We start from the raw sequence: 26,311 nt of genomic DNA, 5'->3' as shown, positions 1-26,311 counted from the left end.
TGTCGCCTCCTCTCCGACGTCAGAACGGCTGGAGTATAAAGGCATTGGCCGACGCCATCTTCTTCAGTGTTTCTTGCCCCAGATGCCAGGTGCCCTCCTAGGAAGGCTAAATTTGGTGAATGGATAAACAATTCCAGACATGCACAACAGTAATAAACAGATACACCATAGGAGATACCCCCAGCTAATAGGAATAGGGGGAGTGGACCCATAAAGAAGGTTGCAGAGGGGTAGGAGGGTGGGAAAATTCGACTGCAGTTGCATATCTATTGTACATCTACATTTATGGTAGGTACAAAACTGTACTATGTCCCTCAAGAATGCAACTGCAGTCATAACATATGGGTTGAATACCATAGCCAAGCTGGGGGTGGTTGGAACTAAGAAAGTGATGGTGTAGCTAAAATGCCCTACAGGACTGCCGAAGCAAAGCCTGCTCGGGATCTGGAGTATAAAGGCAGGTTGTAGTGCTTGGTAAATGTATGCATGGAGCTCCATGTAGCAGCCTCTAGAATGTCCTTTGTAGCCACTCCTCTTAGGAAAGCTGTGGATGTGGCTATAGCTCTGGTGGAGTGTGGCCTAATATTGGCTGGCACACTTTTTCCATGAAAAGAATAGCAGAATCTGATGCAGTGTCCAATCCATTTGGAAACTGTTTGTTTGGAGATTGCTTTTCCTTGTACTCCAGCAGCATAGGCTACAAGCAGTTGGTCAGACTTTCTGGTGGCCTTAGTTCTGTCCAAGTAGTAGCGTAGTTGCCTGTGTATGTCCAAAGTATGCAGCAGAGCTTCCCCCCTGTTTTGAGGATTGGGGAAGAAAGTAGGCAGGTGAATGGCTTGATTTAGAGACACCCTGGAAATTACTTTTGGCATGAATGAAGGATTGGTTCTTAGAGACTCTGTCCTGATGAAAAATGAGAAAAGGAGGTACTGCCATGAGTGCCTGTATCTCCGAGACTCTTCTTGCTGATGTGATTGCCAATAGGAAAACCGTTTTCCATGAGAGAAATTGCATTTCTGAAGTTGCTGCTGGTTCAAAGGGAGGAAGAGTTAATTTTTCCAAGACGAAACTGAGGTCCCATGCAGGTACTGGCGGTTTCCTGGGAGGTTTGATATTCTTTATCCCTGTTAGGAACTGTCTTAGCAAAGGATGTGAAAACACAGGTGGATCACAATTGTATTTTGCTGAGATTGCTGAGGCATGAATCTTTATGGAAGAATATGAGAGACCAGTATGAAACATTTCTGCCAAATATTCCAATATCTGAGGTATACTCAATACTGTTGTATCCTGACCCCTGTTAGCATTCCAGACGATGAATCTCTTCCACTTGGCTGAATAGGTTTTTCTGGTGGAAGGACTGCGTGCTTCCAGTAAGATCTCTTGAACTTTTTTGGAAAGAGAGATATCGGAAGGAGTTATGGTAACCTCCAGGCTGTCAGATGCAATGTTTTCAGGTTTTGATGAACAGTCCTGTAATCGTGTTGTGTTAGAAGCAGAGGCCATAGTGGCAGAGGCCACGGTTTGGTCCGAGTTATGCTCAACAGCAATGGGTACCAGTGCTGCCTTGGCCAGTCTGGAGTTATCAAAATGCCTGTTGGTTGTTCTGCTTTGATCTTCAGTATCACCTTGGTCAGCAGTGGTAGAGGAGGGAATGCATAAATTGTTAGGGAATTCCTGCTGAAGGAGAGAGCATCCGTTTTCCAGGCTAGAGGATGGTGGGTCCTTGTACAGAACTTTTCCAGGTGATGATTCATGTGAGAAGCAAAGAGATCTATGTCCGGTCTTCCCCATGTCCTTGTTATTTGTGAGAAAATGTGAGGATGCAGCATCCATTCGTGTGGATCCAAGAAATTTCTGCTCAGCTTGTCCGCCAGTACATTGTCCTTGCCTGGCACAAACTGGGATTGCAGATGTATCTTCAGACTTAGGGATTTTTCCCAGAGAATCATTGTTAGTCTGCAGAGGGGATAAGAATGAGTGCCTCCCTGCTTGTTTATATACCACATAACAGTGGTGTTGTCTGTCCTTATTAGCAAATGTCCTTGTTGAAGTGATTTTTCGAAAGACTCGATTGCATGTATCACTGCCAACATCTCCTTTTGGTTTATGTGCAGATGCCTTTCCCTTGGTGTCCATTGACCTTGAATGCATCTGCCCTCCATGTGAGCCCCACATCCATGGTCTGAGGCGTCTGTTGTAATCATTTGACCTGCTTGAGGTTTGTTGAAAGACATGCCTTTGTTTAACTGACTTGTTTGAGCCCACCACAAAAATTCTCTTTGTAGACATGGAATGAGTGGGATTACGTCCTCTAGGCCTTGGCTGTGTTGGGACCATAAGCTTTTTAATGGAACAATGGTACATTGCAGCTTTCTCATATGAAGTCTTGCCAAAGGTATCAGAAGAATGCAAGATGCCATGAACCCCAGGGCCTGCAGGATTTTCCTTGCAGTCAGCTGGGAGAGCTTTGCTAGGCCTTTGAAGTACTCTGGTAACTGCTGTTGTTTTTCCTCTGTGAGATAAGCCATTTCTGTTTTTGTGTCCAGTTTGGCTCCTAGGAAAATAATCTGTTGGGATGGCAGAAGTCTTGATTTCTGAATATTGACTTTGTATCCCAAGGCCTGTAGTAACTGAATGACATAGTCCAAGTTTGCTATCAAGGTTTGTTTGTTGTCTGCTTGTATGAGGCAGTCGTCCAGGTAGGGGTATATTTAAATCCCCTGGAGTCTGCAGTGTGCCACTACTGATGCCAGGCATTTCATGAACACTCTGGGCGCAGTAGATAAGCCAAACGGCAATGCTGAGAATTGATAATGCTCTGTCCCTGCAAGAAATCTGAGGCATCTTCTGCAGCTTTGTCTGATTGGGACATGCAGGTATGCCTCCTTGAGGTCCAGAGTGACCAGCCAAGACCCCTTGCCCAGCATGGGAAGGAGTTGCTGCAACGTCAGCATTTTGAACTTTGGCACAATGAGATAAGTATTTAGAGTAGACAAGTCCAGTATAGGCCTCCATTTGTTTTCCTTTCTTGGAACAAGGAACAGTCTTGAATAAAATCCCTGGCCTTGTTCCTGTGGAGGGACCTTTTCTATTGCTTTTATATTTAACAGCTTTGAAACTTGAATGAGTGCCTCTGCCCTTTGATGAAGTGGCAGGTTTGGCATGCCTTGTCTTATTGGTAAAGTATGGAAGTGGAATCTGTAACCTTTGTCTATTAAATTCAGAATCCATTTTTCCTTGGTTAAGATATGCCAGTTTTTTGAGAATAAGGATAATTTTCTGCCCAAAGGTGCTTCTCTTTGAACCTTTGTAGGCGGTATGAAAGTCAAGTCATTGTGGTTGTCCTTGTGGTGCAGCTGGACTGCCTGCGCCACTTCTTTGATTTGGTGGTTGCCATTGGCGGCCCCTGTAGGAGCCTCAGTATTGCCCTCTACCTCGGGCACGCCTGTTTTTTCCCCTTTGAAACTTGTCAGTGTCTGGAAAGGACCAATTCTTTGAAGGCCAGTTTCTACTGAACCTGGGTGGCTGAACCTGGAGGAAATCTTTGACTGTCTGTACTGATTTAGCTTTTTCCTCAATGGACTTCAACACATCTTGTGCATTAGCACCAAAAAGCTTCTGTTTTTCCAGAGGTGCATCAAGTAACTTTACTTTAACATGGTCTGGCAGTGGCTGTTCTTTTAACCAAGCATGTCTACGTATAACAGCCCCAGTCAGAGCTGCCCTACATGAAGCCTCCAATGCATCATAACCACACTGAAGAAAATGATTGCTAACCTGCTGAGTGTTATGTACTAGATCCTGCAATGCCTTTCTATCAATAGGCTCAGGAGAGGCTATCTTTTTCTGTAAATCATCCAGTAAAAAATCCTGGTACTGAAACATATGAAAAATGCAGTTAAGTGACCTCATGGCCAGGGTGGTAGAGGTATAAACTTTTTTACCCCATCTCTCCAGGGACCTAGCTTCCCTATCCGCTGGCAGTGGATTCTTGGCTGTGGAAGTAGCCACTCCCTTGGGGCCCTGTGAAATAGTTTCTAGATCCACAGAATGGGCCTTAAAGAGATGTTTGTGGGTGTGAGGGACCCTATAATATCTGTCTGGCTTGACAGGAGCAGGAGGGAGAGAATCAGGGTTAGCACTGGAGTTGGAGAAAACATCATCCAGGACATCCATAACTGGAGGGATAGCTAAAGGTCTGTGCTGGGAAGCTTGAGGAAGGTGCGTAGTCTTTTCCTGGAATCAGAGAATTCCTGACCCTGCCATTTAAAATGCTCCCTCATAGAGTGTAGGACTTCACGACGAAAAATCCTCTGGAGGAGAGGCAGAGGGAATTGATTCCTCAGCATCAGAGTCCTCATAGGCTTGGAAGGATTCTTCTTGGGTATCTGAATGCTCAGAATCCCCAGAGGCTTCATCTGAAGAGAGGTTGTCGGCCTGCTCAGGTCTGGGCCTTTTCTCTGCAGGCGGCTGAGAACCTCTGTCTGGATGAGGGTGAGACCCCCTGATAAGAGAAATAAGATCTGCAGCAAGAGACATGATCTGTTTATCAGAAGAAGGGGCCTGGGCAGTAGGTTTAGGATGGGCCTTGGCCTGGCTGGCGGCCTTAGCACGTGCAAAGGCCTTGATGGACATGGATACAGGAGGCCTAGCTGCCCCACATGCAGGAGTAACCTTGTCCACAGGAATGGTGTCGGGTAGATCCAGAACTTCGGTTTCTGGAGGAAAATCAACAACCGGCACCGGTGTAGACTCCGAGACCAAAGGACGTGTTAACACTGTGTCGTCGGCCTGGAGCGGTTGAATTACCGCTTCCGAAGGGACCGAAGCACTTGCGGAGGGTTTAGGAGTATCGGTGGGGGACACGGGCCGAGGATGTCGGTCCCGGTCCTTTCGTTTTTTGGTAGATTGAGATGTCGGTTGTTCCGACGGCATGATATAAGCGAAAGATTCGCCGAAAAAGTCTTCGGCAAATTCTGCCCGGCGCCTGAGAGTGCGCTTATTAAAGCAAGCACAGGCAGCACAGGCCGAGACGTCGTGGTCTGGGCCCAGGCAAGGGAGGCAATAAGAATGGAAGTCCTTATGAGGTATTTGTTTACCACAAGACAAACAATTATTAACTTTCTCAATTTGTTCTGACATCGGCTGAGGCAAGAAAAAATGTTCCCCAACGGGGTACTTAGCTTTCAGATGACTTCGGTACTGAAAACACAGGAGCTGACCGACCGGCACTTGCGAACTGCTTCTGCTTCGGGCACCGCGCGGCAAGAAAGACTGAAGAAGATGGCGTCGGCCGATGCCTTTATACTCCAGCCGTTCTGACGTCGGAGAGGAGGCAACACCAGCCGACGCCAGACCCAGACTTTGGAATCCGGCCAACCGAGGGCTGCCTGAGGCAGGACAACCCATATGTTATGACTGCAGTTGCATTCTTGAAGGACATCTGGAAGAGAGACTGATTAAGCAATTGACAAAGAAACAATGTGAGAATATATGTATAGCTGTATGCAACAAAGTCTAGAAGAATCAGGATTTTTGCTTAGAAGTGTTTGCATAGGCATTTTTATACTCCAAGCAGTCTCCAAGGAACTTTTCCTTAGTTAGATTTCAAGTGTTGGTGGTTTGATGGGGGAAAAAGAGATCAATGGGAACATACTTTTTTAGAGTGTAATAAGCTGAGAGACTTTAAAAATTCCCTGCAGATTACTCTGTCAGAAATACTGGGTAAGCAAATAGGTGTAACAAAGGAAATTATTTTGTTTTTAAGCTATGATACAGAATTGGAATTGCCTAGCCATATTAAAGCCTTGCTGAGTATAATTCTGGTGGCTGCCACAAAAACAATTACTAGAAAATGGAACTCAAAGTCTAAACCAACTATACCAGAAGTAGTTAATATAGTAATAGAAATAAAAAAAAATCGATGTGGTATCTTTTAAAAAGGGAAGGAGCAAATTTCATAAAAAATGGGAATTATGGGAACAATACATGCAGAATAATGTTTTGGAGGAGGAATGAGGTTTAAAGGAAGGCAGAAATTGAATGAGTTATGTAATATTCAAATGACAATGACTATATAATAGATTATATGTTTGTTTATTTATTTATTATTTATTTAACATTTGTTTACCATGAGTGTTTGACTGGGTGAGAAACCCATTTTTCAGTGGAGGCCTGGGGAGAAAAGCTCCACACACATATCACAAAATACATAGTACAAGATCAAATTTCTACATAATTTGAAAAATTAACACAAAAAGCAGTTCACAAAGAGATTCATTATAGTACAGAAGGAAAAAACTTCTTACAACATTGTTTAAAAGTTCATAGGTCTGTCAGACCACATGCTTATACAGTTTCTGTGTGAATTAAGAAGTAATTAACATGCAATGTAAGTTAGGCAGTAGCAGTGTGAACTTACAATTAAGAGACAATTGAATAAAATGGTTACTACTATGTAGTGCAAGGATAACAGTGACAGGCTTTTTTAGGTGGGTATCGTATGACATACAGACAGAGAGTATAAGGGGTATTGTTTAGCTATACTAGGGGGTGTAGGAGAGTGGGATAATATGGGAAATAGTGATTACACTGGAGTAGTACATGAGCAGAGCCAGTTTTTGCTAAAATGGTTTACAAATAGTAGTTTGAAGTTATTTGGGTTGTTTGTGCTGATAATATGTTGAGGGACAGAGTTCCAAATTTTGGATATTTTGTGCGAGAAAAGGTGTTCTCCTGAAGAGTTATGTGCCTTTGAGACCTGCAGTAGCGGTCTTTCAGAGAATCTTAGAGGTCTGTTGCTACTATCCAATTCTATTAGTTTTTGGAGGGCTGGGCAGTTTTTGGGTTGGTGTATAATTGAATGAGCTATGGCTAGTTGGTTAGTGTTTAGTAGGTGGGGGAAGTTCAGTCCAGTTTAGTTCTTGCAGGGCAGTGCAGTGGTGTGAATATTGGAGAGATTTAGAACAAATTTGGCTATTTTACTATAACAGGCCTCTAGTTTGGTTAATTCTGTTTTTATAAGGTTTGTGAATATGAGTAAAGCATACAAGAGAGTAGACAGCAGGTTGGCTCTGGCTATGGCTTGTCTGGTGGTATTGGTGAGGAATTGTTTGGCTCTATAAAGGAATCTTAGTTTAACATGGACCTTTTTATGTTTGTGGGTAAGTGTGTGTCAAATTTTATTGCGTTATCAATTATGACTTCTAGTAGTTTTGTATGTTCTACAGGTACTATTTTGGTGTTGCCTGAAGAGTCGCTGGTGAAGAGGAGTTGAAGGTGCTTTGATTTTTTTGAAAATATTATTAGCTTGGTTTTATTTGGGTTAAGTATTAGTTGGTAGTTAGAGAGATATTGCTCAATCTCTAGAAAAGCAGTCTGTGTTGTGCCCAGGAGTTTGGAGAGGGATGAGGCTGAGCATATAAGGGTGGAATCATCTGCATATTGAATGATTGTAGCTTTACTGGTAGCAGTACATAGTTTATTAGTGAAAATCAAGAACAGTAATGATCTGAGGCTAGACGCTTGTGGCACACCTATGTCTAATGTTTGTAACTGAATATATGTTAATATGGTTTGTTTTTATTTATATAAATATATGATTGCCTATGTCTTTCAGCTTTTCCTGGTTAGGGGTCGCCACAGCGGAACTCCGGTCTGCTAATGATTGGCAGCAGATTTTTACGTGCCGAGTTTCCGGCCCTGATGCACAACCTTCAACGAAGGTACGCCCATTCACGCATGTCTCCACACAGAAGACGCTCTAGCTGAGAATCGAACAGGACAACGTCTTACTCTGAGGCGACAATGCTACTGCAGCACTACCACCACAGTTCTTATGATTGCCTATGTCATAAGTGATAATTCAATAAAGATGTTTCTTGTTTAAAAACAAAAGCTATGGGGTAGAAACATGCTTAGAACAACTAGAAAAAGCAATAGGGGAAGGGAAAGGGAGGACATCTGCATAGGGGTTATCTCTAACATGAGTGGATCAACTAAACAACAGGTCTTCTTTTCTCAGTCTTTGTGTGCACAATGATGGTACATCTTAATGAAATAAAAAGGAAAAATGCAAATATTTAAGAAATCAATATCAAGTGGGCCACCAACATTCAAACATCGGAAAGTTACAGAGTAACAAGCAAAAGGAAATACTTAAGAAGGAAGTTGGGATAAGATCACCTGCAAACATAATAGATCCTGCTAGCATTACTGCACATACCCTAATGGACTGTTACAAGATAAGTGGTTCCACAAAATCTTACCACCTGATACTCAAGTTCCTTACAAATTACCTCTAAGAGGCCCTCAAGGTCCTATGGCCATTCCCAAGCACAACTCACTTATATAGCAGAATGAAATGGAGCTCTTTCTACAGTCTATTATGACTCTGGACCATAATACTCTTATTTTTACCTGTTCTATCTAAAGCTGTGATGCTGCTTTTCTCATGAAATAAAACTCACTGAAGGTCGAGATACCCACAACAATATTCTTCAAATTAGTTACTTTTCAAGATGGCGCCTCAACATTTCCATCAAGATGGTAGTTATATGCTAGATCCTTAGTTTACAGGAGGCCTGCATTTCAGCTCCTAAAACAGCACCAGACTGACAAGCACCTTACCTGAAAAAGGGCTGCAGTGAGGTAGAATGAGACAAAAGTGTGTGTAATGGCAGTATGTCCACCTTGCAAGAGGTTGATAGTATACAGGAACAGCAGATGGCCTGGGATCACAAGCAGAAACAGGACACGGGCTGATTTGGAATTTACTCCTAGAAAAAACATGAAAACAATAAGCAATTTCTGCAGCATGTACAAATACAGCTATACTAAAAAAATCCAACCAAACACCTAAATGGTACACAGGATCTATATTAGCCAAGGATCTTTCATTCAAGATTTTGACTGTATTGCCAGCATCAAAAAACAAACTTCTACTAATACCCTCATTTAGAAACATTTATGATTACTGGTACCCTTTAACTCAGCTATTAGGCTGATGAAGGATTTTACAATATGGCAAAATTAATTTCATCTAGGCCATTATGAATATTTCTTGCCAATTTTTACTTAAACCAAATTATTCTAGATTTGTTGTTCTCGATGAATAGTTTGAGATAAACAGGTAGCCAACAATCACAATCAGGACCCTGATGATTTTCCTGCAGATCCTAGATTTTTGCAATACATCTTTCCACTTTCTTGTACCCCCATAGGACCTTGACTGATAGCTACACTACTTGCTTCCCATTGGCCCAATCACTCCACAGGATCAGGAGCTAAGCATTTTCTGGCAAGGCAAGAGCGTTCTGGCCTATGTTTTCCTGCCCAGGAAGCCCAACCAGCTCACCGGCTATAGATGCTGTGGGGTGGTCTACACTCTCTTGGTGGAGCAGCCCCTCTCCCTTGATGGTTCTCCAAGCATCTCTGCATGCTGTCGTGACAAGAAGTACGCCTCTAAGATGATGAGTAGCACTTGTTTCCTAAGAGTGTGCCCCATGTATGCAACACCCAGTACCTCTGCTATGTGCCATCCAACTGGTACGGCAGAGCTGCATCCCTCTCTCCTGGATGGGTGAATCAGCAACTGCTGCTCACATCTATCCCTCCTAGCTCCCTGCAGATGCTTGTTCCTCTATATGAATCCAGGTTGCATGCACTACACTCAAAGCTTTATCTCTCTACACAATGGAGATTTTTCTGGCTTTCCTGTTTTTGTATAAAAGATGACTGGCTGCATCTTTCATCTCTTTTGCTGTACTCTTTTTTCCCATAGCTTCTGTAATTCTGCTGAAATGTTCCTACTGAAGAATGTGAATTTATACCGCATTTGCAAAGTGTGATAAAGAATCATTGGCACATACACTCAGCCATCTTATTTTAATGGAAAATAATCAACATGGTCAAAATTACCTTTAACTGCCAACAAATTAAGCTTACTCCACAAAGTATGATTTATTTTCTGATAAACCACTTAAAAGGAAATACTAACTGTATATCTGAAATATAGACTTAGCGTCTCTGCAGAGCTACAAGATCATGCAAATTCTGCTGAATTAAACTGGATGATTAATATTTGACCTAACAGACAGTATCACTGTTTTAACACTCACAAGAGAAGGGTAGCACTCCATTAAAAAATGTCTGGCCAACCATTCTGGACTTCCTGTCATATACATTCTACAAATAAGCCACCCTTCTCCCTTGTGATCTCTGCTAGCTCAAGTAAATAACCATATCAGATCCAATTAAATGTAGGAGAAGCACATTCCTTAAGACCTTGAACCGGCTCGAAAATGTTAGAAGCCATGTTTCTCAAGTCTCAGACACTGTTCATAGGTTCATACTAGGCTATCTGCCCTAGGGCATTTATAAGCCTAGCCAGAGTGTGTTTGGCTTTTGCCACCCATTTTAAATTAATTCTGCTATGCCCTTTTTGAGGTTAGTATACTGTGCCTCTGTCTAACAGTGACACAGAAGTGATACCGGGGGTAAACCTACGATCTCCCATCCACTCATCAAGATTCCTCTTGAAGCGAGTCAATGAGGGACTCTGCCTAACCTGGACTGGGATTTTATTCCAGAGTGAAGGGAGCCTCTGGGTTATGAATCTGTCCCTCCAGCATGTCCTATTTATTTCAGTGCTGAGGTTCAAGTCTCTCGAGCGCGTAGCTCGATGGGATTTGGATTTTCTGAGGTGCAGCATGTCCATTAATTCCAGGTTGGACATGGCTTTATACGTCAGGCAGAGATCGCCTCTGAGCGGGCGGTATGCCACTAAGTACAGCTGGAGTTTCTTTAACCGGGCAGCATATGGCATCTGTTTGAGCCCTTTGATCCTCTTGGTTAGGTACTTTTGGGGTCTTTCCAGTTGCTGCAGGTGTCTGGTAAGGTACATCCCAAAAGGGGCATTGTACTCAATTATGGGCCTGATGAGGGATGAGGGATGAGTAAAGAGGCACGATGACCTCCCCTGATCTAGATGTGAATCCCTTCATGATTAGGTGGGCTATATAAAATGTTTTTCTAACCACTTTGGCCACGTGGTTGTCAAATGAGAGATTGCTATCAACTTGGGTCCCCAGGTCCCTAATTACTTCTTCTGTACTTAATGGATTACCACCTATGTGGTAATTTGTGGGCACTGTTTTTGCCAAAGGGGATGACTATACACTTTTTGGCGTTTCGCTTGAGGCCATGGCTCTGGCACCAGTTGTCTGTTTCTATGAGGCCCTTTTGGAGGATGCTTGTGTCGGCTGGAGAGTCGATTATGGTGCCCAGTTTGCAGTCATCTGCGAACTTGGTCAGCCACAGTCCTTCTGTGTTGGCCTGTACCTCCGAGAAATATATACCGTACAAGAGAGGTCCCAAGACTGAGCCTTGTGGGATACTACTTGTAACTGGTTTGGAGTCTTGACATGGCTCCAGCAATTCTAACCATATGGGTTCTGTCCTTGAGCCAGTTTGCAACCCATCTAGTGACATAGGGGTTTATATTTAAGCTGGTGAGCTTATCTATAATGCCCGAGTGGGGTATTGTATCGAAGGCTTTTGCGAGGTCCAGGTAGGCTGTGTGGACCTCCTTCCCCTCGTCAATGGCCTTGGTGACTGTTTCAAAGAAATCAACCAGGTTTAAGAGGCAGGATCTGCCCTTAACAAAGCCGAACTGGGTAGGATCCAGTGTCTGTAGGTCCCCAATATCTTTATTTATGAGGTCCACGATGATCCTTTCCATAGCTTTGCAGACCAAGCTAGTCAGGCTTATGGGGCGATAGTTTCCAGGATCCGTTGAGGCACCACCTTTGTGGAGAGGGACCACTGTTGCTGTACGCCACTCTTTGGGTACATATCCTGTAGTAAGGTTGAGATTGAACAGTAGTTTTATGTTTGGGTTTAGCTCTTCTTGGAGTTCATGTAGGACGCAGCCCGGGACACCGTCTGGCCCCATTGATGCTGTGTTTTTTGCTTTGGAGAGGGCAGCTCTTACCTGAGCATCTGAGATGTCAGGGGGGCAGCACTCTGCTGGGATAGATATTTGCCCTTTTGGTGGGAAGGGGGGGAGAAGTTTGCGCTGAACCTGTCAGCTAGGATGTTGGCAATGTCTGTGGGTTTGGTGTATTTTTTGTCATTTTGGACTAATTCTGAGCATATCTGGGAATTCCCACCCAGGTTCCTAACATAACTAAAGAAAGCCTTGTGATTATCCTTAGTGTCCTGTGCAATTTTTCTCTCGAAGCTGGCCTTAGACAATTTTATGAGTGCCCGTAGTTTTTTGCTAATACTGATCAGAGATGCCTTCCCTTTTTGGGATTCTGCTCTATCATGTAGTAGCTTCCTCCTTCTATTGCATAGTTTGTTTATCGCTGGGGTCCACCAGACAGGACGTCTGCCTTTGGAGGATTGGGTCTTGGTTTTATTTGGGATTGCATGATCCATGCATTCCTGAAGGTGTTCATAGAATGCGTTTATAAAGGATTCTGCAGTCTGGGCCGTATTTTCCACAGGCCCGGGGGCTTTGAAGGATTCCACCTCGGTTTTGAGGAGTGTGAAATTTGCTTTAGAGAAGTTTTTCACTGTAGTTTTCAGGTCAGGGGGTGGAGTCGGGATGTGAATATCCAGTGAGATTAGTTCATGGTCTGATCTTACCAGTGAGGGATACACTTCTGGTCTGGTGATGATCAGGTCCAGTATGTTTTCCCCTCTTGTGGGAGTGGTAACAAGTTGTTCCATAGCATTTGAGTTTATAAATTCTAGGAACCTTTGGGCTAGGATGTTGGAGCTAGAGTAATGCTCCCAGTCTATGTTTGGGTAGTTGAAGTCGCCCAATATAATGGTGTTTGGAGAGACCTTCATATTTTCCAGTGTTCTCAGGAAGGCCGAGTGGGGTTCCTGGGATTGGGAGGGTGGTCTGTAGCAGGCTATAAACTGGAAGGCAGTTTTACCCACTGTTAGTTGCACATGGACAGTCTCTGATGCTTCGTGCTGTGCCACCAACCTGGAAGTGTGGGTATCTTTGACGAATATTGATATTCCCCCTCCTTTTGTGGTTTGGTCCAAGTTGTGGGGCTGAAAAGCATGGTATGAGGTATAACCTGGTAGTGCTGGGGTGCTCTCGGGAGCCTTGAACCAGGTTTCTGTTACTGCACAGATATCGATGTTCTCCATGCTAAGGAGAGTTTCGAGTGCGTGCATCTTGAGATTTAGACTTCTGGCGTTGAGTAGCATTACTCTTAGTTTCTTATCCCTTGTGATACCTATGGAGGTGGGTTTGTCTTTTGAGCCTTGCCTAAAAAAGGCACTATGGGGTAGCAAGAGCCTTTGCCACAATCCGAAAGCCCAGGGGTGACAGGTGCAAGCCGTCCCTAGCGAAGCATCGTGGCTTGTCGAGCATGTCATCCCAGGCTGACAGGCATTGGATCCCCTTTGAATGACACCAATACTTAAGCCAATTGTTGAAATTGATCATCTTGCCTTCATATTGTGGCATCATTCTTGGTGAGGGTAAGATGCTACTCAAGGTCAGGGTCATACCGGCCTGGGCTACATGCTCAGAGAGCTCCTCTATGTCTCTTTTCATGTAGTCCAGGGAGGTAGTCTCAGGTCATTCACATCAGCATGGACAATGACTGAGTCATATTTGTACTTGCCATGGAGTGACCTGAGTGCTTGTGTTATGTGGTGGATCCTAGCGCCCGTCAGGCAGCTCACCATGACCTTCTCCTTGTTCAGCCTGGTGAGCGGGACGTCAGTGTGCCTGACTATAGAGTCACCTATTACAAGTGTATCAGGTGTGTTGTTTAGCCTTAAGGGCTGTGACTGTTCGGCACACTGGCTTTGTGAGATATGTGTTGCACGTGTTTTGTTTTGGGGTAGTGGTTGCTTGGGTGTCTGCTTTGGAGGTCTCTGCTGCTTAGGTAGATTTTTATTTAGAGCCTCCGAGTATGTTTTTATGTGTTTATGTGTTAGGTTTGTTGTCGTGGTAGGTCTATGTGAGACTGGAATTGTAGTGAGTGTGGTTTCCTTCTCTTCCTGACTGGTTTTGCCAGTACTGAGTTGAGAGAGCTTAGCCTCCAGTATGGCTATATGGTTGCATCTCTCACATGTGTTGGAATTTGTTGGGAGGAGGAGAGGGTTGTCTGTGTACATGAGGCAGTTGTAAAATTGCCTCAAGATTCCCAGATTTACCAGCTGGACCGGAGAGGAGATTGACAACTGACCTCTGGACATGCTAGAATAGTATTGGGAATTCCTTTATAATTGAAAAAAAGGGCCAATGGGGAACAAGGTACTCAAGGGGAGTTTGTGAGGGTGTAGTGCTTTTAATTTTTTAGTGCTGACTTATATAATTGCTTTAGTGAGCAAGTGCCAGGTAACTTAAATGCAATGTGTTACAGGTAACTTAAATGCAAAAACGACAAACAGTAACTGTTATATGGGACAGCTTCCCCCTGAAGTTAGGAACTTCCATGGACTCATGCAAGTCATAGCAATAATCTCTGGTTATCTGCAGAAAAAGGCTACATGCAAATGCAACAGATAACTGCCAGTCCAGTTATTAGTGTTTTGGTCAGTCTCTTCTGCTGTCAACTGGCATACAATATGAGGTTATTTGCCTGCAGCTGCTTACTGAAATGGAAATTTAAATCTCTGATATAATTTTTAAGATTTTCTTCTTAGTGTTGCTCTGGGTTTTAAGTGCTTAGTTTTACACTGCTTCCCAAGGGTAAGGTCATTACTGCTATTACTAGGCTAGGTAGGCACAACTATTTGTTAGTTAACTTTTCAGCTGGATTATTGTAAGCCCTTTACATACTATGACAGTAAAACAGGAGGAGGCCTCACTAAGTACAGCTTCCTGTGGAAGACCAGCAGAGAAGATTGTATTTTCAGACATATTGTTCCCAGAATGAAATGCTAACGTTCTGCCATTAATATTAGTCGCAAACCATTTCAATGCAGTTTCAACAGTATCAAAGTTACTTAAGTGTGGGAATGAATACCTGACATACTTAAGTCCCCTTTTTAAGATTATAAACAGTGATCTGCTAAGTTTACCTTTTTGTCATTGATTCTTGTATGTTATTAATGATGGTGCAAATTGCTGTATGAGTACTGTATCCATTTCAGAAGCCATGCTGGTTATCTGACAGTAATCCATACTTTGATATGTAGTCCATTAGCTGAATGTAGAGCAGGTTTTTTCTTAATTTTAGTCAGTGCATGAAGTATACTAATGTGACTGAAGTCTAAAGCATCTCTACAGATTGTTGTTTTAGGGGCTGAAATGACAGTTGTAGGTTCCCAACTATACAATAATAATGCCTGGCTTCAAGGTTAAATTGTAAATACAATGCAATGGTTTTGCTATATACCGTGCAGCTAACTTAAAAATGTAGGGTATAAGACCTGATTAGCTAGCTAACCTATTACTGTCAATGGATTCCAGTTCCTCACATAGCAGCTTTGCTTTTATGCACCTATAATAATTACATTTCCACAGATTTCATTCTGTACTAAAATCACAACTGAAAATACAAGCTAAATTTACTTGCTATATTTCAGGTTCACATCTCTTAGAGATGCTCTTAGTCTATCACCTTTCTACCTATCATTCTCAGCCTTAATACCGCCCCCTCTAATATGTGTTCATTGTATCCTTGTACATATCTGTATATAGCAAATATTTTTTCATTCCTATCTCATGGTCATATGTTCATAGGTATGTATCAGGATATTGATCATTGAGAATCTTTAAAGGCCTAACCCTGCATTCCCATGAAGTGCTTAGTCCTTGCAATTTAAGTAAAAATAACTCAGAGCCAGGTAGAACATTTACATGTTACCCCTATCCATAAGGACAAGGGTGATAAACCAGGGTTGAGAATTTGCGGTTTCCACTCCATTTGTCCAGATGACATTTCAGGTGAGTAAGAGAATAAGGGAAGTATTTTGTTTTATGATGACACGAAGAAGATTTCAAACAAAGTGATATTTTCTTTGATACATATCTATCTCTCAAACATGATCTATTTAAGCTGCAGAAGAGATTAAGATCTCTTCAGTGGGTGTTTATCATCAATGAGACTTGTGGATCTGCAGTAGATCAGAGAGAATAGAGCCTGATGAAGCTCTGTATTTGAGGCGGAGATTATCCCTCAATAGTCTGCATATTCCTTAGAAGAGGGACAAGGCTTTGCAAGGGTCAGTGTAGTCTTTATGATATAGGTCCTTTGTGAGAAAGCATTGTAGTCATTCAAGCTGTGTTAAGTCTTTGGACAGGTACATACGGACGGGGGCATTAAACTCAATGATCAGCCTAACAAGTGCTCAATACAGTAGAATGATCACTTCAATGGACCTAGATGTCTTACCTTTTCTAAGATGCTGAACAATGAAAAAGGATGTTCTTGCAATAATGGATTAATAGTGACTGAAGGACAACTAAGTTTCCACATTTGTAACTATCAAATATATTTTCAGGGGTTTATTGTCTATGTGATAGCTACAGGGTACATTCTCATCAAAGGAGACTTACACATTTGTTTGCATTTAGTTTTAGACCATGGTTATGACACCAACTATTTGGGAAAGGCCCTCTTGGAGAAACTTGCTGTCCTCTGGGGAGATTATGATGGCACCAAATTTACAATCATCTACAAACATGGTCAGCCACAAACATTTTTTATTAGCTTCGCCCACCATGAAGTAAATACCAAACAAGAGAGACCCACGGACTGAATCTAGGGTATACTGCAAGTAACAGTTTATTTGGAGGAGGTATAGCCTTTAATTCGCTGGGTTCTATTTTTGAGTAAATTTTCTATCCAATAATTTACATCGGGATTAACATTTAGTTGGGGCAGTTTATCAACAATACCTGAGTGTGGAATGGTGTTGAATGCCTTTGAGAGGCCTAGATATGTGGTGTGTACTGATTTTACCTCATTTATTGCTTCAGCAACCTTCTCAAAAAAGTCGACCAGGTTAAGCAGGCAGGATCTACCCCTGACAAAACCACACTGGCTTGGATCAACAGTCTGTAGGTTACCTGTGTCTTTACTTATTAATTCCATAATGATCCTCTCCATAGCCTTAAAAATAAGGCTGATTATACTTATGGGTCTATAATTACTTGGGTCCATCAATGCCACATTTTTGTGCAAGGGGATGACTGTTGCTGTCCTCCATTTGTCTGGCACAACTCCTATTTGGAGACTGATACTGAGGAGCCTCTATATTATCCGGCCGCATATAAGCAGTATTCTTGGCCCTAGAAAGTCCACTGACTACTTCTGCTTGGGACATTTGAAAGGGTATAGATGCAGACATCATTTGGGAATGTAGGAGAGTGAGGGAAGTGAAGTCTGAGCTACAATGATCTGCTAGTAACCTGACTATATCATCAGAGTCTGAGTATATGATATAATTTACTATTAAGTATGTGCAGTGCTGGACACTGTCTCTGGGGTTTCTAACATAATTAAACACAAGGCTTTATGGTTATCTTTTGCATGGGTGGCTATTTTTACCTCATATCTAGCTTTGGTTGATTTCATCAGGGACCGACCGGAGTTCTGTTACACTTAGCAAGAACGTTTTTGACATATTGGTATTTACACTGTTATTGCATGCAATACGTTTTTTATTGTACAGATTTTTTTCTATTACAATTTTACCATAAAGATTTATTTTTAAATTTGGTATTGTATTTGTTTCAGGGGGAAATGATGCATCTATGGAGTTATTCACATGTGAACATAATTTGGCAGTAAAGGATTCCGCATATACTGTGTGGTCATCAGGTTGGAATGGAATGTTGAATTTAACCAGGTCATCAGTCAATTTTCATAGATTAGTCTTCACATCATATATGACTACCAATATATTTGAGGATGCTGCTGGCTTCAGTCTTCTGGTGAAATGTGACTGATTTGATGAGAGAGGGAGTTACAACTGGTGGGGAACAGAGATGTCCCATACTGGTGAGGACAAGTCCAAGATTCTGTCTCCCTTAATTGGGGTGTGAACTAACAGGGCCAGAGAGTTTGCATTTATGAAGTCCAGAGAGTTGACGGAGGGGTAGTTAAAGTCTCCCAGGAGAATGTTTTTTGGCCTAATGCATAGGGATTCCCTATAACTTATGTAGGTGGCATGGGCCAAGAGGGGTATAGAGGGGATTCTGTTGGTAGCTATGATGTGATAAAATAACAACTGTGGCCTCTGTTATACACTGAGTAACATTAACAATCTGATTTTTATGAGGACCTTAGCATACTGGATGTACATAAAACCACAGTATGTAATTATCCGATGAAATAAAGCTTTGTCCACCTTGGGCAAATGTCCATAGCAGCTCACACTGCATATGATCTTCCTAGACTTCCCCAGTAAGGATGTGACTGTTGTAGCTATCCACAGCAAACTCAGAAAAAAAATCTTACTGCAGATTATTATTAAACTGGTGCTCCAAGTCACATCCTGAGAACTACTGCTAGAGCTTCTTACAGCTTACAGCTCTCACCCTCCTACTTCCAAAATCAGATACAAATTCAGAAATAATCATGTTGAATAGGGGCACATTTTAAAATATTAGTACTAGTAACCTGAAAATATAACAGAATAAGAGAGGGTGAATTAACATTGATTTTCTATAGTAAAATAAGTAGATAATGTTAATGATTGTCATTAATTATTAAGTATAATCCACTAGCTTTTCTGCCAAATGTTCTTATTTTAGTAAGAATTAGCTGGGACAAAGCAAGATATTTATGGCTTAGGGTCACTAAAGTTTAGCAGCACTCTAATAGTTCAAAATATAGTCATTCTGACAAATGGGAATTAATGAAACAGAAAAATAATACATTTGACAGCAAAACTCTAAAAAGCATCAGGCAAGGTGAATTTGTGCTCACCTGTCTCCCAGTAATCAACCACTAATTCTGAGCACTTTTTTTTTCAATCCAGCTAGAAAATGAAGAATGGACTTTTCTCCTTTTTAGTTAACAAAACAAATAGAATGTACTATGCTGTTGCACTCTTAGTCAGAAACTAACCCCTGGATTTACTAATCTTCTGTGCAGGACTAGCTTAGTCCTGCACGGAAGCCGTTTAGGAGCGGACGGCAGCACGCCATGCATATTAATGAGGTGTGCTGCCTGAGTTCCTAATCTTACACGGAGCATGTAAGAGTGCAGGGGGTGTGTCTGAGAGCAGAGCTCTCAGAATATACACGCCCCCACAATGGAGAACAGCAGAAAGGCCTAAGAAATGAGCAAGACTGCTCCTAGGTGTCCGTATATCCCCAGAAACATTCCCCGACATGTACAACAGCAATAGCAAATACAATTAATCGAACAAACACTTTTTCTTTTTTCTTTTAAAATCCGATTAAAGCTAACCATAGGTGCACGGGTGTGCCCATCGCTTAGCTACGGTTAATGCAGCTTAAATGGCACTGAAGAGGATAACAAGGAACATATATGCAAATGAAGCAGCATAGCAATAGTGCAGTGGGCAGAGCATTCGCCTTACGAGCAGGCATTCCCAGTTCGAGTTCCACTGCAGCACATTCCATTTTCCATGGCAAAGCATGTTATGACCAATATTTTTGTTGCATAACCCACTAAATAACATATATTTGTGAACTGGAGTACTGCATTAAATGCACATGTGAGGTGTCAGTGTCATAATGAATGAAGCAATAGTAAGCAAGTTTAAGCACCAATAAGCAGTATTAAGCATATTTAAGCACTAGTAAGTGAGTTTAAGCCCGTTTGTGCAGGAGTAATCAATACGTGCACAGGTTAAGCAATTTCACAGTTAACTATCTGTAAGCATATGTAACCAGAGGTTAGCATTGCTTACCCTCGTGCAAACCCGCTCACAACTGCTTAAAAGTGCCTTAATCACTCTGTATCCAATGGCCCTTGTTCTGCCCAGCAACAAAACAAACAGCCTTGCAGGTCCTGAACTCAGGACCCTATACACTATAGTCACAGTAGTTAACCACCAAACCATCACAGCAGTACAGAAGAATGAGGTATCACCAAACAAGTCCTCACTATAGTGAAATCAAACTGAACCTGTGAAAGGAATCAGTATACAGTCATATGTTCCATAACCCACAACATTACATAAGCAGTAAGCCCAGAAGTGAGGTGTAAATGTAATAGAGTGTTGAAGTCTCCAGTAAAACACAAGGACCCCACAGAGTGTACGTACACATTAATCATGGATACCAGGCAGATATATAAGATGTAATGAATAGGAAATCAATGCCAAAAAGAAAATATAATGCAAAGTCTAATGTAAACAACGCTAAGCATTGCACAGGCAAGCTTAGGAGGTGTAAGTAGTGTGAAGGCCAGCTAACCCATTGTGCCCAGTGGTATACCCCTTTAAACAATGCCAACCTTAGGAAAGCAGGTTTGCCCACAGCTTAGCCTTTTCAAAACTGGCCAATCACGCGACGTGAGGTAGGTCAGTAATACTCATGCATTTACTGTCATAGGAAATAAATCGAAAAGTATTAGTAAATTAATTGCCTGTATAAAATCTGTACTGTTTAAGGCAAGTACTGCATACACCGGAGAATATGGCAGGAAGAGTCTCATATAGTTTGTATGTAAATAAATGCGTAATAGCCTGACAATAAAGGTCTAACTGCTGGACTGCATTTGTATACTCTGATATCATATGTTAATGTAGATTCGCAATCAAGTAATAGTACTGTTGAATTAAGCAGTGTTACCCACACCGTGCATCATAAATAGAATGCGTAGGAATGCCTGTATATGACTGGTATAATCCCCAGAGGCCATTTAGTACAACTGAGAGACACATAGACAGAAAACAGGGAAAGGATAGACAGCAAAACCTGAATAGCACATGCAACTAATATGTGAACTGTTGTATTTTTATCACACACAGCCATGGTTCGAATCCTGGCAGTGGGAGTAGTCTGCATACAGAATCACAATCCACAACTGTACAGATATGTCCAGAATGTCCAGTAAAGTGGCCAATATCTGTTGCCTGTCAACCTGTCCCCCTGGGAAATCAGTGGGATGATCCCAGACGTATAGGCAACAAACAGGAAATACAACTGATTGACACACATCTATGAGACAAAGCTGGCACACTAGCAGCTCCTCTAAACCTTATGAGAGTAAGAAGCCACGTATGTCCCATTTACACCCCCATGTTGTCAAGCTGTGGCCACAGTGTGTACAGTAACAGAGTGAGATGCATGCGCATGACAGTAATGTGTAATCTGGTACTGTATGTGGCAACCTTCAGGTAGTGCTAACAAACATTTCTCCCACAGGTCTGTCAGATACCAACACTGTGCCCAGAAATACAAGAATGATACCCCGTACTGGTACTGTTTACACTGGTATTGTATGGCATTGTGACTGATGCAGTTGCTCTGAATAATGAGGTATTACTCATCACTGTCACCCACAGTGTCCTACAAAATATAACTGTCTTGGAAATCTTTATAAGAGTGTTGTAATACAAAGTCAGAATGCAAAAGCACAAGAGAATTATAAGACAGAAAGCAGATAGGAGATATACAGCAATATCTATATAGCACACACAACTCTCATGGATAGTCTTTAAGTTGTATTAGACACAGCCATGGTCTGAATCATGGGAGTCGAAGTAGGCTGCATACAGAATCATATCCCACAACTGTACAGATAAGACCAGAATGTCCAGTATATGGACCCATATCTGCTGCATGCCACCCTGTCCCCCTGGGAAGTCTGTGGGATGATCCCAGATATTTAGCCAGCAAACAGGGAATGCAAGTGATTGTCAAACATCTATGAGAAAAAAACCTGTCACTGTAGCAACTCCCAAAACTGTTGGGAGAGTAATAAGCCAAGTATGTTTTATCTACACTCCCATGTTGTCAAGCTGTGACCAGAGTGTGTAAAGTAACAGATGTATGTGCATAATACTAATGTGTAATCTGGAGCTTTGTATGGCAACATTCAGGTAGTGCTAACAAATAATGCTCCTACAGGTATGTCAGATACAAACACTGTGCTGAGAAATAAAAACCTTTATACCCTGTACTGGTACTGTTTACTCTGGTATTGTAAGGAATAGTGAGTGTTGCAGTTTCTCTGAATAATAAAGTATCACTGATCACGGTTACCCACACAGTCCTTCATAATATAACTGTGCAGGAAAGCATGTATATGTGTGTGTCAATTCACTAAAGGTTGAAGAGGGCAATAGTCTAGATATGTCACTCTACACCTGCATCTGGTCAAGACATGGCCAGAGTCTGTGCAGAAAGAGTTGGATAGCTATGTGCACAACATCAACCTGGAATCTGGGAGTATGTGTAGAAACAGTTAGTGTTAACAAACATTTCCTCCACAGGTATACCAGGTAAGAGGTGCTTACTGCAGGTAAAACCAGTTCATGTACAACGATGACGACAACCATATCACTGCCCAAAGTACGGCTATAGGGTAGTGTAGTAATACTTGTAAAGTACAGATAATAGCACTGACTAGGAAAGTAATGTGGACTACATGCATATACTAGTTGTTAATTGACATCTTTCTCCCCCCCACCACATCTCCAACAATAAACTACATACCCACCTCAACCGGTATGTAATGACTCCAATGTTCTGATTATGTCCCATTGGTTGATAAATATTTATATTTGTTTCCATGCATGTGCTATACTGAATTATTCCAACATTGGTGGAATGGTGCCATCAATGTACCTGCATGCTCTTGTTATTACCACTGTGGTCCCACATATGTATGTGTTCTGTTTGCTATGCAACTGTTCCATATCTGGTGTCTGGGTTAATGGGAATATTTATGCATGCTGTTATACCTAACCCTGGAATGTGTTGACTATTACTAACCCACATATGATGATATAATCTAAACACTATAGCACGTTTGGGAAGGCTGGTCCAAGTGGACCCACCTCAGCTGGCCTTGTTACTGGGCATAAGCATGTCTGGGGCCCAACATGGGATCTCCTTGTTCGTTGGTCCTGCACCACCTTCGGGTGGAACCTCCTCAGGAGATGGGGCTTGCCCCCCTCGGGAGCGGGCACAGACAGGAACCTGTCACCTGTTGCCAGGTCTGGGTCGTGGTGCATAGCAAGCTCAACCAGCAGTTTGGTGATCTGCTACACCAGCTAAAGGGCCATGTGTCGCAACTAGTGGGTCTGCCTGGCTCTGCGACTCAGCCCCCAGCACAGCCATCTTTGGGGCTATGAAGGTGCAGTGGTGACTGGCCATGGGTGTGGACCTCAATCCCACTGTTTCCTCTAGGGGGCTCATGGGCTTCTGATTTCCTAACACCCCTCCCCATCAAGGTGTTTACCCCCCACGTGTGTCATACACCGGCCCTGTATGCGTATTGTCTTGTCTGTTAACCTACCCACCCTACCTCCCCAAATATACTTACTATCCCTCCCCAACATGTCTTGTCTGTATTGTCTTGTCTGTTAACCTACCCACCCTACCTCCCCAAATATACTTACTATCCCTCCCCAACATCCCACTCTCACCTGAAAAAAAAAGGGGCAATCTGTTTCCCCCAAATAAATCTCGTCCCATACATAGCTGTCCATTTTGCACATGTGTCCACTGGACACATGTAATCCGGTCTAATTGGCATTACAACTTATTAATGTTGTCCTCACCCCTCTCCTAGGGGTTTGAGTGTTCAAATCTACCTCTCAATTCAGTGTATATTCACAGCCCTACACCCATCAAGCACATCCCTAACTATTTTCCCTATTGTCTTTGTGCCCCCTTTTCACCACTTTCCTATCAACTCTTTTTTTCTTTTCATTTAAAGAAATTAGTGCGGGAGTAAGCACTTATAAGCAGCAGTAAGCGGGTTTAAGCCTGTGCAGGGGTAAGCAATTTAAAAGTGAATTGAGTATAAGACACTGTAACTGGAAGTTAGCAGTGCTTACTTCAACGCAAACCAGCAGAAACCTGCTTACAACTGCTTAAAAGTGCCTTAATCACTCTGTATCCAATGGCCCTTGTTCTGCCCAGCAACAAAATAAACAGCCTCTGCAAGGCTCGAACCCAGGACCCTGCACACCATAGCCAAAGTGATTTACCACTAAGCCATGTCAGATATACATAACCCTGATGTTTTCACAAACATATCATCCAGCCCAGTCATTCAACAGTACAGGGAATGTATTTCAACATGTAGATGTATGTGTGTGTGTGTGTGTGTGTGTGTGTGTGTGTGTGTGTATATATATATATATATATATATATATATATATATATATATATATATTCATATATATATATATATATTCATATCTATATATGTAGATATAGATATAATACAGAAATATATTATAATATATGCAGGAATTCCACAGGTGTGTAATAGGGATACCTGCAATCAGATCCTACATATACCCCCCTAATGTCAGGCTGTGTCCATATGTGGCACCTGTCTGTGTTGTAGCAAGGCAGAACAGTGCAGCTGTGCAGGAAGGTGTTGTTAGATTGTGGACCTGATGTCTGAATGTACCCCACATGTAGGTATGCATATGTACACATATATAATATATAAAGATATATATATATATATACGTGTATATATATATATATATATATATATAATCTACATGTATGTCCACAAATATACAGTTACCCATGTGTAGACATATATGAGCACATATATACATCACATATATCTACACATATATAGATATATACCTATATGCACATGTCTACATATATACAAACACACATACAAAGATATATGTATGTAAATACATGTCCCCTACATTACTACCACAGTGATGCATAATATATGCGAGGCAACAGCACACATAGCAATACACACAGATATCTACAACTGGCAGTGTGTGCAACATGGACAGGTATGTTACATGTTAACCCCTTGTTGGGACCACATTGCCCTTGTCTGTGAAGTATAGAATGGGAATATGGGGAAGTACGGCAGGTACAGTTGTGGAGGTGGTCAGGGTTGGTAGATATAGAGGACAGTCTACAGGGGTGGTATGTGACACGTGGTGGGTGAACACCCTGGATGGTGTGTGTGGTCTGTGATGTGGACGCCCCATGGGCTCTAATATGGACACAATGGGAACTAGTCTCCCACCCACTACTCACAACAGCAGTCCACGTTCTGAAGGTGCCTGGCTTGCAGGCTGAGCAGGAGGAGCATGCCGGCCCTGTGAATGTGTACTGGGTGCCTCAGAGTGAAGTAGCACATCCCACATGTGTCTGTGGAGCCCATTATGGAACAGACCCTGGACCTGACCTCAGGGACAGGAACATGTCTGTGTGTTCCCCCGGGGGGGGACGACAACATCCCCTGGGTTGGTTCCACCTGACGGTATTGCTGGACCAGTACATGAGGAGACCCCAGGGTGGGACATACATGTGATGTGGCCAGGTAACATGGGCAGATGGGTCTAGAGAGGTGGTTCTGCTGGCCAATAATACATATACATGTTATTGTGTCATTGTTATAGAACATATGTTTGTAGTAATAGTCAACACAATACCGGAACATGTACAACAGCATGCATAGATATCCCCAATAACACAGTATGTCAGATGTGCAGCAATCACAAAGCAGCCATACCACAGGCATATATGGAACCATAGTGGCCCTGAGAATGGCATGCAGGTGAATAGTCTTTAACAGGCCAGCAATGATAGTGTCCACACAGAGAACATGGCTCCAATCACATAGCAGAAAGTGTGGTACAATAAAATATCTGTCCCACTGGTAGGTAAGCTGTAGCCATACCTAATGAGTTGTGTGTACAGTTTGTTGTAGCTGATATGGTGGAGGGGGGGGGGGTGACAGAGATGTGTATTAAGAACTGTGGTAACCTTGCTGTATGAGTTGCTCAGACCTCTTTCCATCTTTATGTCTTTCAGCCAAGATGTCACATGCATGTTTGGCAATGTATTCAGCAGCCAGAAATGAAGTGCTGATCACATACTTAATCCAGCACTATCCTGTGCTGTTTGGCAGGGCCGGCCATGACCAGCAGGAGCGGACAGCCCTGTGGAACGACCTAGTCCACAGGGTCAATGATGTCGGACTGCACAAGTGCAGCTATGAGCAGGTCCATCATTGTACTGACCTGCTTTGCAATGCCCATTGGCCTGCTGCTGCAGTCCGGGGGGATCACCTCACCACAGGGGGGGGCCATACCATCCATCTCCCCTGACACATGTGGAGGAGCTCCTGGCCAGCCTCGTGGCACCTGCCGGTCTGGCCAGCCACCAACCGCCGGA

General features: G+C 42.6%; 1 protein-coding gene across 3 annotated transcripts in view; it reads right to left on the bottom strand.

Annotated features, from left to right (window-relative positions):
* SLC41A3 (solute carrier family 41 member 3) overlaps positions 1 to 26,311 on the bottom strand; it is a 1,429,505-nt gene that overhangs the window by 49,017 nt on the left and 1,354,177 nt on the right. For all 3 annotated transcript variants that reach the window (XM_044078408.1, XM_044078407.1, XM_044078409.1), the window contains one exon: positions 8,632 to 8,780. In XM_044078408.1, the coding sequence (XP_043934343.1) occupies positions 8,632 to 8,780 (149 nt within the window). The remainder of the gene's footprint in view (positions 1 to 8,631; positions 8,781 to 26,311) is intronic.

This window comes from Protopterus annectens, chromosome 7.part0, assembly GCF_019279795.1.
Source record: "Protopterus annectens isolate FY-2018-M chromosome 7.part0, PAN1.0, whole genome shotgun sequence".
Taxonomy (NCBI): Eukaryota; Metazoa; Chordata; order Ceratodontiformes; family Protopteridae; genus Protopterus; species Protopterus annectens.
The sequence above is the reverse complement of the archived record's forward strand: the minus strand, read 5'-3'. Positions and strand labels throughout refer to the sequence as shown.